The sequence below is a fragment of the Bos indicus x Bos taurus genome, chromosome 3, assembly GCF_003369695.1.
Source record: "Bos indicus x Bos taurus breed Angus x Brahman F1 hybrid chromosome 3, Bos_hybrid_MaternalHap_v2.0, whole genome shotgun sequence".
Taxonomy (NCBI): Eukaryota; Metazoa; Chordata; class Mammalia; order Artiodactyla; family Bovidae; genus Bos; species Bos indicus x Bos taurus.
This window is the reverse complement of record NC_040078.1, coordinates 95,002,652-95,017,729: the sequence shown is the minus strand read 5'-3', so window position 1 is coordinate 95,017,729 and position 15,078 is coordinate 95,002,652. Positions and strand designations below refer to the sequence as shown.

Sequence of the window (15,078 nt, the reverse complement as noted above, 5' to 3'; positions counted from 1 at the left end):
AACCATCACATTGTAAATGCCCCTCTACATTTAAAATGAATCCTACTAAATCAGAAATGGAATACTGAATTTGACAGTTCACATACCTGAACCTCGCTTGTTCTCTGTTTAACAGCATCTTCTTTCTCCTTAAGGTCCTGTTCCACATTATTCTTTTCCCTGGAAGACCAGCAAACAATGCAAGAATATTTGAGAACATCAGCTACAGCCGGTATGGTTATCCATCCTCCTAATCCTGAATCGCTTTTTAAATACATGGTGAAACATTCAATTTTTAAATGAAGGGCAGCTTTTTCTACCCTCTTTTAATTATTTATGGAATAGAAATCAATATAAGCTCTATTAGTAAAAAAAAAAAATCGCTTTCTCACTAAAATGTGGTGAAAAGAGAATAGATTAAAAAAGGAAGAGGAGAAAAATAATCAATGAAACACTCAGGTTCCACTGATCTCACTGTTGCTATGGAAATGCTGTCCAATGAAAATTACTGGTGAAAAACAAGGAGGGGTTGCATCAGCTCTGTGAGCTTAACCCTTAAATACCATTGTTAAATAAAATGAAAATGGCTAAGAGAAACAGTCAACAATATTAAGGAAAAGGACATTACTGAAATGCTAATTTCCTCTTAAATCCCTTGTGTGCACCAATTTTAGAATGAAACAACAAAGAAAATAGAAAAGACTGCCAATACACAGGTCATCTGATCTATTCAATACTACATCTGTTCAAAAGCTATTTTAGGACCACCTTTCAATACCAATTGATCAAATATATAAGATAATGTGCCCTGAGTGAAAAAAAGAATCACATTAGCATTTATCTCTTTCTACTCTTCAGGTCATACATGTTAGGATCCACATTTACACTGAAATATCACTTTCTAAATTCTTACATGCTTCCATCAAAACTGGATTCCTAATAAGGGACTCTTAAGCAATCTTAGATTTGGAATTACAGAACAGAGATTTTTTTTTTGAAGTAAAAAATTTAAATACCTGGTTGTACTGAAATCTCTCCCCTCCCCACTGCTCCCTTCACTTTCTTTTTCCACAAAATGAGATGAAAAAGCCACAGAATTCTGCAAGAATACACTTTTGGGGTGAGGGGAAGGTAATGAGGGCCAACAAGAAGAAGGGAGGATGCCATTCAAGAAGTCCTTCAGATTAGTACTGCAGAGTTTTTTCTTAGAGCTTCATGACTGTATTTCAGTTTCATCTTAAGACATAACCCAAACAGAAGTTCAGGCGCCATTAAGCTGAGGCATAAAATAAAGTGAAAAAATTCTATCACAGGAGATACTTAAGGGACAACTACATGCCACTTTTAAATTTCTCACCAATGTAGATAAAACTCAACTGTTTTGGATACATAGGTGCAATGCTCTTAAGATTTGTAGGAGGAGAAAAAAGTACAATAATAAAGCTATTTGTGTAATGTTGCTTTTAAATACTAAAGATGACCAAGGAGCTCACTGATGTCAGATGGGTCAAAATATGAGTCAAGATGTAGTGGAGGTTTTAAACATTCTCTTACATACGAATCACTGTGGCAGCCCATTACTTCCATACCTCAAACTACTTATTAAGCAAAGGTCATCCCTCACTTCCAATCCTTAAAAAATTAGGTAAAATAGAAAAAAAAAAAAAAAAAAAAACACCACAGGCAGAAAAATCTAAATATACTCCACAAATTCTGCAAGTTCAATCATAGAAATTTTTTCTTTCCACCGTATATGAGCAGTGTTTCCAATCCTGCTACAGCATGTCAAAAATCAGTCACATGAAACACCAGCCTCCTCCCTTCATCCCAGATCCTCAGAAGCATTCCACACAAGGTCAGTATCAACTCAGTTCCTTGTTTCTGACACTAGATAATAACAAAAACAGAACATGCAACATAGTACCACAGACCAAACGTGCACACACTAATGTGCATGTTTGTATTCAATCTTTTCTTGCTCTGTTGTTAATTGCTGATACTGACCATGTCTGCTCAGATCAAGTGTGCATGAAGGAAAACAGGGTGCAAGAAGGCAGTGAACTGCTTTAACACAGCTAATACACAAGAATGGGAGAGCAAAAGAAGGAAGCTCACTCAGTGAAAAAGGAAAACAGATTACAAAGCACTCTCAGCTCTAACCAGCAAACAAAGTTGATGTTTGGGTAAAATGGAGGAAGAATATAAAGTACAAACTCATGATTTCGGGTGTGGGAGGGGTGGGGAGTGGTGGTGATATCAAACACGGTGAAGACCATTCCCAACTAAATAAAAATATAGGAATCTTTAGGGATTAATTTCTCTTTAATCTGAGATCAATTAAATTTAACTTTCAGTCCATATTTATCTAGTCAAATTCTGGTCTCATAATAACTCCTTTTATTATCAAAATCAAGTCATATAATTACTGAACAGAAAACTTTAAAAATAATAAAATGACCAGTTACAGTACTTTCTATACCAAACCTATGACTGATTCATGTTGATGTTTGGTAGAAACCAACACAATATTATAAAGTAATTATCCTTCAATTAAAACTAAAATTTTTTAAAAATTAATGAATGAAAATCTGTCCTAAAACCAGACTGAAAATCGAATAATTTTCTCATTAATTTAGATGATAATTTCATAGATACCAAATTGTTATTCTGTGGTATTCCATAAGCTTTTAACCTCTATAACTATCTTTCTCATTTCAGGCAACTAAAAATATGTAAACACACTTTATGCTGATATGCTGAGTCACTTCAGTCATGGCCAACTCTGTGCAACGCCATAGACGGCAGCCCACCAGGCTCCCCCGTCCCTGGGATTCTCCAGGCAAGAACATTGGAGTGGGTTGCCATTTCCTTCTCCAATGCATGAAAGTGAAAAGTGAAAGTGAAGTAGCTCAGTCGTGTCCAACCCTCAGCGACCCCATGGACTGCAGCCTACCAGGCTCCTCTGTCCATGGGATTTTCCAAGCAAGAGTACTGGAGTGGGTTGCCATTGCCTTCCCCAAAACACACTTTAGGTACACTAACAATGCCAGGCCATATTCCTTACATTCTCTTCACTTTCAAACAACAGGTATATTTTTCTAAAGGTGATGAATACATAGCCAATACAAGAACTTCCAAGCATTCTGTTTAACACTAGTAATCTAAAATTTTAATTATTTTCAAGACTCTGTGCCACAATAAAGAGATGTTGAGATGCAGTTTCCTAAGGAGTACATCAATACATGTGGATAAGACATACATATCTCAAAGACAGGTGTGTGAGCATTTTGTCGCTTATCTTAGACGTCAGGAAAAGCTACTGCCTTCATCTTAGCAATTTCTGGAAAAGGGAAACAATCCTAAATACTCTCCATTTTAGACTATCTCTCTGGCCCTATTTACTCCCAAGATTATAGCACATCTTGAAGAATCCACAAATATCAAAACTGTAAAGAAAGGCCAGAAAAAGAGCTTCCTAGTGTTTCCAAGATTGACTGTTTTGATTCCATGGAACCTGGAATCTGAACCAGCAAGAAAAGCAAAATACAAGCTAAGCTTTCAGAACCTGAAGTTTATAACTGCCTAAACTTATGATCAAGTAGTCAAACATCCCTCCAAGGACTAGAGGCTTGGATTCTAATCTGGTTCTGCCATGAAATGGTTTTTCTGCCTCTGATTAGGTCATACAACTATTCAGAGCTTCAGTATTATTTTTCACTCTGCAGATGCTGATATATCTCTACCATCTTAAGATTTACACAGTGAAGTGCACAAGATAGCATGTAATTAAGAAAAAAGTAGGCACTGAGCCTATGCTATGATTTGTTTTACCTGTAATATTAATATTACTTAGAATTTTAAATAATAAAGATGGAGTAATTTTTAAATTTGTTAAACAGAATTATGGGATATCCGAAAGTTTATAAAACACTGATGTTATCTAAATATTCAAAATAACTACTGTCTACATTTAGAAATTCATTATATGGTTTTCACAGCAAAAGACTTGGAGTAAAATAGTCCGAAATTCAAATACTGGCTCCATTACAGTCATCTTTGTTAAATCACTGAAGTAACAGCTACTTGTTCTAGTTGACCCTCCCTTCTTCTAGGACTCAGCAATCTTAGGAGACTGCTCCTCTCTCCCTATTATCTTTCTACCCAGATAGTTCCAATAGAAGATACCATCTTTTTCATCTTTTTAACCTCTCTGAATAATAATGGGCCAGTGATTAGCTTCTGACCAAAGCTCAACCAGTCATAGCTTCCCACCTCATAAAAACAGGGATTATCTCAAGATAGGTCCCTGATCAAAGCCAAGGTAGTTACAAACTTTATCTAAGATGCCTTTATTTGGAATTAATAGAAACAACATGAATTAGAGTTTATAAAGCAGGATTTTGTATTCAATTGAAATTAAGTTGGTATCAAGTCCAATTAAACCATTCAGTTTGGATGATAAAGTATTAGAGATTCCCAGGCTGGCATAATTCCTGTTGAAATACCATATGATAAATATACCACAGTGGTGACAGCTGCATAACAGTGCAAATACATCTATGCCACTGGTCTGTATGCCTAAAAATGGTTTTAAAACTGTTAACTTTTTGCTATGCATATTTTACCACAATAAAAAAAGTTAATAAAAAGGAAAGCACAGGGATGAGAAAACTCTAGATAGCACATTAATTTATCTAAGATGGAGGGTTAATGTGTGGTAAATAAAGCTGGAATGGTAGATCAGGTTATGATTATAAAATAACTTCAGTACTAGGTAAAGACACACAGATTTTTAATATAGGCAGGCAATGCAAGTCCCCAAAGATCTGAGTTGTGCTTTTCTGAACTCCTGAATGGCATTATTTAACAACATAGCTCTTCTTTCTCTGCTGGTTTCTGCTTTATAGAGGAAGAGAGGAAGCAGAGGCTCTTATTATTGAGAAAGCTGATGACAGTTGCTAGAAAGGCAACAGCACACTCTGACTCTGCTTATCTTGGGAACTGTCAGAAGTCTTGAGCCGGATTAGAGTAACAACTGCAGACAGAAGATAAGAAAGTCTTGGCTTGTAATTCAAACCACTCTGAAAGTTAGACTCTAAGAATTCATATTTAGTTGAAAAAAAACTTAAAGTTTGAGAGTAAAAACATTGATTTGTACCTTCAGTTTTTAATTTCTCTTTGCCTTAAACATATAATCACTATACAACTATGTATTATTTTATTCTTTTAACAAACAGCTATTGAGTATCTGTGCTGTATTGTGCTTAGTCGCTCAGTCGTCTCCAACTCTTTGCAACCCCATGGATTGTAGTCTTGCGGGCTCCTCTGTCCATGAGGATTCTCCAGGCAAGAATACTGGGATGGGTTTGCCATGCCCTCTTTCAGGGGATCTTCCCAACCCAGGGATTGAACCCAGGTCTCCCACACTGCCGACAGATCCTTTACTGTCTGTGCCACCAGAGAAGCCCATGAATACTGGAGTAGATAGCCTATCCCTTCTCCAGGGGATCTTCCTGACCCAGGAGTCAAACCGGGATCTCCTGCATTGCAGGTGGATTCTTGACCAGCTGAGCTACCAGGGAAGCCCACCGAGTATCTACTATATACCAAACAAGATTAAACTTGGCCCCCTACTTATAGTTTCTTGGGAAAACAAACATAGATGTTAATGATAGAACTGTTAAGATAATTGCTATAAAAGCTCAAGTGCATTTGATCCTATGAGAAAAAAAAACAAAACTTAGTTTTAAGAGGCTGGCTTTTTAAAATGAGTTTTAGTTTTGAAAAGTAAGTCCAAATGTATTCATTGACAAAGATTGTTGAAAGGAAAGGCCAAACGGAGTCAGGAAAAAACAGAAACTTTGGAGTGTGGCTCACGTGACCACTGCCCTGTCAGTGAAAGATTCCAAAACTAAACGATGGATTTTTTTTTTTAAGGAGAAATGAAAGTTTATTTTGCAAAGTCCAAATAATTAATTTATTCTACTTGCCTAGCAGGATAAAATGAGATGAAAAAACTCAAAGAAAAGAAATGTAAGACTAGGACTTAATTTTCTTAAAGAGAACAATGTATAAAAAAGTTGATGAGATTATTAATTTATATTCCACCTAGAAATACTTCAGCACAACGCCTAGCACACAATAAGTGCTCAGTAAATGCCAGCTATCATCATCATCATCAGTCCAATTTACTAGCAAAAAAGTATAAAATTTACTGGCTTTTTGGAAAGTTCTCATCAAGCATCTAATCACTTCATGGGCAAACAGATAGGGAAACAATGGAAACAGTGACAGACTTTATTTTCTTGGGTTCCAAAATCATTGCAGATGGTGACTGAAGCCATGAAATTAAAAGACGCCTGCTCCTTGGAAGAAAAGCTATGACAAACCTAGACAGCATATTAAAAAGCAGAGACATTACTTTGCCGACAAAGGTCCATCTAGTCAAAGCTACAGTTTTTCCAGTAGTCAGGTATGGATGTGAGACTTTGACCATAAGGAAGGCTGAGTGCCAAAGAATTGATGCTTTTGAACTATGGTGTTGGAGAAGACTCTTGAGAGTCCCTTGGACTGCAAGGAGATCCAACCAGTCCATCCTAAAGGAAATCAGTCCTGAATGTTCACTGGAAGGACTGATGCTGAAACTCCAGTACTTTGGCCACCTGATGCAAAGAACTGAATCAGTGGAAAAGACCCTGATGCTGGGAAAGACTGAAGGCAGGAGGAGAAGGGGACAACAGAGGATGAGTTGGATGGATGGCTTCACCAACTCAATGGACATGAGTTTGAGAAAGCTTCACGAGTTGGTGATGAACAGGGAAGCCTGACGTGCTGCAGTCCACGGGGTCGCAAAGAGTCAGACACGACTGAGTAACTGAACAGAACTAAATCAAGCATCCAGAGTGATGGTAGTTAGAACTTAAATATGTTGGTAGAGGCTGACTCCTAAATCCTTCAGGATCTGAAATTTCTTGGTAGACATTTTTGTTTCCCCAAAACAAACTGAAACACATTCTATAAAATGTACTGCTCTTAAAAGATGTAAGTGCCTCTTAATAAGCTATCAGTTTCACAAAATAATGCAAGCAAATAAAATGCCATTTCTATAGGAAACAATAGATTCAGAGCAGAGATGTCCAAGAGAAATAGGCCACACATGCAATTTTAAATGATCTAATAGCTATATATTAAAAAGTAAAAAGAAACAAGTGAAATTTATTTTAATGTTTTATTTAATCTAAGATATAAAAAAATTCACATTCTTCTTTTGAAATCCAGTATATTGTATACTAATAGCATATCTTAGTTTGGATTAGCTATATTTCAAGGGCTCAATAGCCACATGTAGCTCATGGCTGCTGTATTAACACAGACTCAGACTTGAGCAAGAAGGGTTTCAAAAAAGAGTTTCCCTAAGCAGAGGTTTTAAATGATGAGCCATGTACTTCATGTGAATACAAATTAAGGTGCCTCTCATTACCAAACAAACAAACGCTACAACTTAGAGCTTCAATGACTCAATCACTAATGGACTGTTGAGGTAGTCACAACTGAGACCTTCTAGTGTCAGCACCACAGGGCCAGAAACAGAGCAGATAGGATTTTATAAGCAAAAGAATTTCAGATTCAGTAGTATAAGCAATGCTCTCTCCAGAGCTAATGTTTTCTCACAGTATTTAAACTGAACTAAACCAAAAACATAATTTTTTTTTTAATTCAAGCCACATGCTAACAGTGCCCAAAATACTTTTTAAAAATCAGCTCTATGTATGATTGAGGTAGAGATCTATATATTTAGGGACACAGATTCTGGCTGCCCAGCTACACGTTTGTCTCCAACTAGGGAAGCAACTGCTCATTCCATCACTCCAACCAACGTCTGCTTAGCACCTTTCAGTGAATGTTGTGCTCTAAGCACCGAGCTAGGTTTTGGGTATGATGATGACAATGATGACTAACAAGCATCGAGAACTTACCATGTTCCAGGAACTGTACTAGGCATTTCACATGGTATTATTCATATTTTCATTTTACAGATGAAAAAACTGAGGCACAGATAAGTAAGTAACTTATCTAAGTCATGTCAGGAATCAAACCAGGCAATCTGGTTAGAACACCCATGTTCTGAAATATATACTACATTGACTAATTAGAAATTATAAGAGACAGTTGGTACTGTCACACAGAGCTCAGAGACTACTGGGGAAAGACATATAATTCTGTATCGTAAGTGTTCTGAGAGAAGGATATTAAGTGTTCTCTGACCTAAAGTGGATATCAAGAAAAACTTCTTAGAAAAATTATACATTCCTCATCTGAAAAATCAGGATAAGACTGCTCACCCTTCAGTGATGTTGCAAGAATTAAATAGGAGAACTCATATAAAGCAGGCATAGCACAATGCTTAATAACTACTATTGTAATCATCTATCCTGTTTACTGGCCCAAGATCAGGATAACAAACTGGCCTGACAGGATGTAGCTTTTACTTCCTGATGTTCTTGCTAAAAAGACAGAGACAGGAAGGAAGTAGAAGCTGGGAGAAGACAAATAAATATTAACTCCGGCCTCAGCATAATCCACCACCACCACACTAAGTGACTGAAACAATTTCTTGGTGTGTTTCACCTTTCATTGCCAAGAACTTCTATATTTAAGTCACTTTACTTTCAGAGAAAGGGTTCTTAAAAATTGGTTCATGGATAGTTTTAAGGGTCTAGGAACTCCTGAAACAAATGCAAGACGGTGTACATGCATAAATATGTTCTTTTTTTTCCTGGAGGTAGAGTCTAATAGCCTTTTTCAGATTCTCAAAGGAAATCCCTGACACAACAGTTTGGCAAATAGGGAAAAAAACAGTCTATCAACCTTAATGTTCCTGTGAGAATTAAAACCCCTTTTGTCTATAAAATCTTCTATAGTCTTCAAAATAAACTATTATTCAGAAGATCCTTTGCTTTATTTCATCTTTAAGGATAGTTTCTAGTCTGCCATAAGCTTTTCAGGAATTAAGTCTGGGAATTACTTTAATATTTATAATATTCTTTGATTTATTCAACCTGTACTGAAATTTTGCGGTATCAGGCACTGTGTGCATTAATTTCTAGACATAACCAAATGAATAAGACACAGATCCTACCCTGAAGCAGTTCAAAAAAAAAAAAAAAAAAGGATATATTAAAAAAAAAAAAATCACATTAAAATGTGGTGAATACTATCCTTAAAAGAATAAAGACTCCCTAAGTAGACAGGAAAGAATTAGCAATCAAGGTTTCAGGAAGGGTTTGACAAAGGAGATGATATTTAAGCTGGGCCTTAAAGCAGGAATAAGGTTTACAAGGTAAAGGTGTGCTTAGACAAAGGGAAACAGTAGGATCACAGACACAGAAGAATAAAATCTGGTGGCATGCTGAACTGAGAGGTAATAAGCCCACCCACCATATGGCTGGAGAAGAGGAATGAAACTAAAATGGCAGATTAAAGCATTATGCTGACCACTGAGAGAGGGGCCAAGAGCAAACGCACAGTATCTGTTCTAGGAGGTTTACTGTGGAAATAGCGAAGACAAAAGAATGGTCAGGATGTCAAAAGAACACCACAAAGGAAGAGACTTTATGCCATACTCAGAAAAGTGAGATGGATCACGCTGGGGATGTGGAGTCACTAAGGGATCCCAGTTGTATTTTCTATATAAGTTGGAAGAAGGATAGTCTCAATGAATGAAGGAGAGACTCAAAGCACACAGTTTATTAGGAGGTTATAGCAGTGATCCAGATAAGAGGTAAAGGCTAATTCTAAGACAGAAAAAGCAGAAAGGACAGGACTGATTTTAATAATACTGAACAAATTATTTTCTCTATATACTTATCATATAAGCTATGTCTCTCTCTACATATGTATGTATATAGTATCTATTTTATCTATTATATCTATATATATATATACACACACACACACACACACACACACACATATATATATGGGCTTTCTTGGTGGCTCAGATGGTAGAGTCTGCCTGCAATGTAAGAAAGACAGGTTTGATCCCTGGGTCAGGAAGATTCCCTGGAAAAGGGAATGGCAATCCACTCTAGTATTCTCATCTGGAAATCTTATGGATGGAGGAACCTGAAAGGCTACAATCCATGGGGTTACAAACTCAAACATGACTGAACAACTAATACACACACATACATATATATATATATATGGTGTCTATTTTATATATATACATGGTATCTATTACATACCCGGTGGCTCAGCAGTAAAGTGCTGGAAATGGGGTTTGATCCCTAGGTTGGGAAGATCCCCTGGAGAAGGAAACAGCAACCCATTCCAGTACTCTTTGTCTGGAAATCTCAAGGTCAGAGGAGACTAGAAGACTACAGTCCATGGGGTTGCAAAGAGTTGAACACAACTAAGCATCCACTTCCAGCTCAAACAGTCATATAAGCTAAGCAATAGGGATTAACAGTGAACAAGCAAACAGTCCCTACGATTAAGAAGTGCATACTCTAGTTGAAGAAGGAATTCATAGGGCCTGAACTCCATCTTAGGCCTGTTCATGCCGATCATGCTCAGCCACCTTTCCAATGGACTCTGAACTCTGTGTTTAGCGCCTGTGAAAACAACAACAGAAGGATAAGACACCCCCCCCCCCGCCCCGCGCTCCGCCCCCCCAGACAAGGGAACCTTGAAGATCATATCTAGGTTACTCATCGCCTAAGGGAAAACATACACTAATCACCCCTTCCTCCAGACAGGCCATAAATTTTTCTGTATCTGTTGGAGTGTAACCTCGGGCTTACTGATTATTGGCTAATTGTTTGACTGTTTGAGCACATGAGCACATAGCACATGAATGATGGGGTATTGGGACGGTATTTTCCTTGGTTTATGTAAGTCTCAAGGAATTTGGAGTGGTGGGTTCAGACACACACACGTGGGGTATAAAAGATTTTCACAAATGCTGGTCGGGGTCCTTGGCTAAGAGGAGACTCTGCCTTGGGCCCACCGGTGTAATAAACTGCACTCCACTATCTGCATTGTCCTTCTGAGTGAGTTTGTTTCCCAGAACACGTGGCTACAACATAGTGAGGTATTCAAATAAAACAGACAATTATAATGAAGCATGGTAAATGCTATGACAAGTATAAATTTAAAAATTGTGTAAGATAAGCTCTTAAATAAGATTTGGTAGGTATAAGGGATGAGAGGTAAAGTAGTCAAGAGATGACTTTCCCTTCCAGAGGAAATGTTATCTAAGGTAAGATCTGAAGGATGAGGAAGAGTTGATCATGCAAAACACAAGAGAAGGTAGGAAAGGTTTCAAGAAACATTTCAAAAATAAAAGAAGAAAAGTGAGAAGATAAATCTCAGGTTTCTAGCTTGAGTTACAGGAAGTGGTGATGTCACTGAGAAAGGGAAATAAAAGAGACTAGGATAGTGGTCAGGGCAAGATTATGAAGTCACGTCCTACTGAACACTCAGATGAAAATACTAGCTGGTAATGAAAAACACAGGTGTTCAGTTCAGGTGAGAGATCCAGTTATTAGATTACTGTAATAATTGCTTTCCCGTAAGTTAAAAATATTATACTAATTTAAGCTGATTGATATAATTAAATTCCAATACAGCAAATGCTGAAGGAATTGTATAAAAAATTTAAAGAAACAGCTGACAAAAAGTCATCCTGCTTCAAGCTACCTATGTCCTATATTTTCAACTAGAAACAATTTGGTGAACTATAGAAGAAAACAACATCTCATTTTCTGACTGATATCAAAGAACATTCTTTACCTAACCAACTCTTGAGGTTATATATATTAATAGTTTTTTACATCTCCACTGATTTTCAATGCTCAAAATAAAGTATTATTCTAAGAAACATATTTCTTTCTTCATTATGCTTTTCTGTATTTTCCAAATTTTAATGACTATGTATTATAACCACCACTGAGGGGAAAAAAATCTTTTAAAGCACCATATTCATTACACACTCATTACAATTTCATATTATGTATGGTGTTTATTTGCAGATTTGGTCCCTGGACTAAAATTAAGTATCTTCATCTAAAAACCAAATAAATAAGAAGGAGCAAATCTTTTGTCACATAACAATTTAGTAAAAGCCATAAAAAAATCTGTTTAAATTTTTTTTTTCTGTTTAGTAGTTATACACATCACAGTCTGACATATTAATAAAAGATTTCATTCAAAGACTATAGAAAAAATTGTTACAATAACAAAAGCCAAGCTTTATAATGTAGTATCTCAAAGGCTTGGTGGAAGTGACCTAATACCATTTACCAAACTGAATTTTAACAACCATAATTTTAGCACAGGTAAATAACTCTTATTATGACATTACTGGAGTTGACAGATGATGGGACTTTGCCTACACTGTAGTTCTCACCTAAAGTAAAAGCCTAGGGAAAATATTTTCACAAGTGTCAAATCAAGTATAAATGTATTTCAGATTTATAAAATGTGACTATAATTTAAAACTTAATATGGTTTTGAGGCTCTATGATTTTCTTAATAAGACAATCGTAAAATGTTACATATGTCCTTTTTTGTTATTAGCTTGTAATTCACCCATACAAGACGGACAGTACAACTTAACATTATAGTAACCAGAAGTAGTGAAAGCTCAATTTATCAAAATGTAATTAATATTACAAATATTTGTACTAGCAAGAACATTTAATGTACAATGCTTTACCTATTAAAACTCACTACAAAGACATTCCATATGTAAAATAACTACTGTTGAAATCGAGCAAGCCCTAGAATATTGGGGTATGTGTCTATTTTCACAGGCTTGAGAGGCATAAATGACAAGTATTTTCAAATCTAGCTACTACTCAATGCACATTTCTCATAACACAAGCAAAAATGCTAATGGGACATTTATAGATAATATGAAAATGCAGTCTATACACCATTAAGAGACTAATCCAATGTTTATTTTTGCAAACCAAAGTAAAAATGTCCTAAATCTTAATGAAAAGCTGTACCATATAAGAGAAAAAATGTAGAACTAGAACTTATACAACCAGGTTTGGGCGCCAGCCAGCACTGTTGCTGACCTGATGTATGACTGATTTTTTTTCCCGAAGAGTAAGAAAGAAATTGGATTATGTAATCTCCAAGGGTTTGTTTTTATTTGTGTTTTACTTTCTAGGATTCCAACAGTAGAAGCTTTATGTAATAGGCAAAGGCTTACTTTTTTGAGCTGGAAATGAGAATCTGGTAGAATTCAGTAGAAGGCAGATATGTCAAAACTAAACACTCACATTTAAAAAAGGTGCCCAAGGGAGACAAGATGCCAGAGGAGTAGGTGGAAGTAGAGTATATCTCTGCCCATGGATGCATCAGGAATACATCTTCAGATGCAGATCTTGTAGAGCAATCAGCTGAGAGCTAGCAGGAGTCCCTGACCATCGGAAAGGAATACACAGATCCCCACGCAAAACTTGGTAGAATGAAGGAAGGAAGGGAAACAGAGGAAGACAGTGAACAGAACCAATCTGCACCTGGGGGATTGGGGAGCTGAACCAGGGTTGAGATCCCCACATCAGAGCAACTGGTTGGGACAGAAGGGAAGCATTTGAGGCTGTTGGAGAGGGAAGGTGATCTGTAACAGTCTCAATGGAGTGAGAATGACACAGACAATCCATGCCATGGCCCTACATACCCCGGATGGGGATGCAAGGAGACCAGAATGCATAGTGACTGGCAGATGGAGAATAGAGACTGGCGAGCAATTCCAGGACAAGCACTGCTGTTGACCACAGGGAGATGGTCCGAGGAGATGAGGAGGAGGAGAGCATGGCAGGGAATGTCTTTGGAAGAAAGCCAGGAAGCCATGGAGGCAGGGTGCTACTGCTGAGTCAGAGAGAAGGGATGGAGCCCATCACTGTAGCCTCTCTCTCCACACGCAAACGCCGGCAGCTGACCAATAGACAAAGACCACTGAGACGGTGGTCCTAAGGGTGCCAGACACACTGAGCAATAGGGAAGGACCAGCCAGACAGGCCTTTGAACACCAGCTGCCAGAGGTTAGAAAAGGATTCTAAAAGCACCGTATTTTCCATGCCTGTGGCAATGGGCTTCACTGCACACCTGGCATCACTACAGTCCCTGTAATCCAAGCAGCCATGCCACCTCCACATTCGGTCCTCACTGGGGCAGAGCAGCCAGATGCTAGGAAAAAACCCTAACGGTGCCGTATCTCTTTAGCCTGTGGTTACTGGTGTCCATGAGCTTCCAGGGTTCTTGTGAATCAAAGAGCCATGACATCTCCATGCCCAGTCCTCACCGGTGCAGACCTGAGTCCTCCAGGGCAGCCTCAGGAGCAAATTCCCATGGACGACCCACATGCAGAGGTAAGGATAAAAACACAATTGAGCTCAAGGGGCAGAATGGCTAAGGAAGAGGATCAAAAACCTTTCCACCAGCTGTATAAGCTGCAGACTAAGTCCACACGATCAACTGCATAGACTCTGTGTCTATGGTATATAAAAAAGGACAATGAGTGTTCCCAAAAAAGAAAATGCCTTTAAAAAAAAAAAAAAAAGCCTAGCTCTAGCAGCTATGGACACTGGAGGCAAGAACACACAGGAGCAGGGCCAGATTAGAGTCTGAGCTGTCCCCAAAACAAATCAAAGTGATCTTGAGAAAGAAAGAGGAGCTGGTGGAATAGACCTTCCTGACTTCAGACTATACTGCAAAGCTACAGTCATCAAGACAGTATGGTACTGGCACAAAAACAGAAATATAGACCAATGGAACACGATAGAAAGCCCAGAAATAAACCCATGTGTCTATGGGAACCTTATTTTTGACAAAGGAGGCAAGAATATACAATGGAGAACATAAGTCTCTTCAGTAAGTGGTGCTAAGAAAACTGGCAGCTATGTGTAAAAGAATGAAATTAGAATACTTCCTAATACCATACACAAAGATAAACTCAAAATGGATAAAAAACCTAAATTTAAGACCAAAAGCTATAAAACTCTTAGAGGAAAACATAGGCAAAAGATTCTATGACATAAATCATAGCAAGATCCTCTGTGACCCACCTCCTAGAGTAATGTA

General features: G+C 37.6%; 1 protein-coding gene across 13 annotated transcripts in view; it reads right to left on the bottom strand.

Moving 5' to 3' along the window:
• The window catches only part of EPS15 (epidermal growth factor receptor pathway substrate 15), a 190,932-nt gene that overhangs the window by 58,406 nt on the left and 117,448 nt on the right, over positions 1-15,078 (bottom strand). For all 13 annotated transcript variants that reach the window (XM_027537284.1, XM_027537285.1, XM_027537291.1 and 10 more), the window contains one exon: positions 87-159. In XM_027537284.1, coding sequence (XP_027393085.1) covers positions 87-159 — 73 coding nt within the window. The remainder of the gene's footprint in view (positions 1-86; positions 160-15,078) is intronic.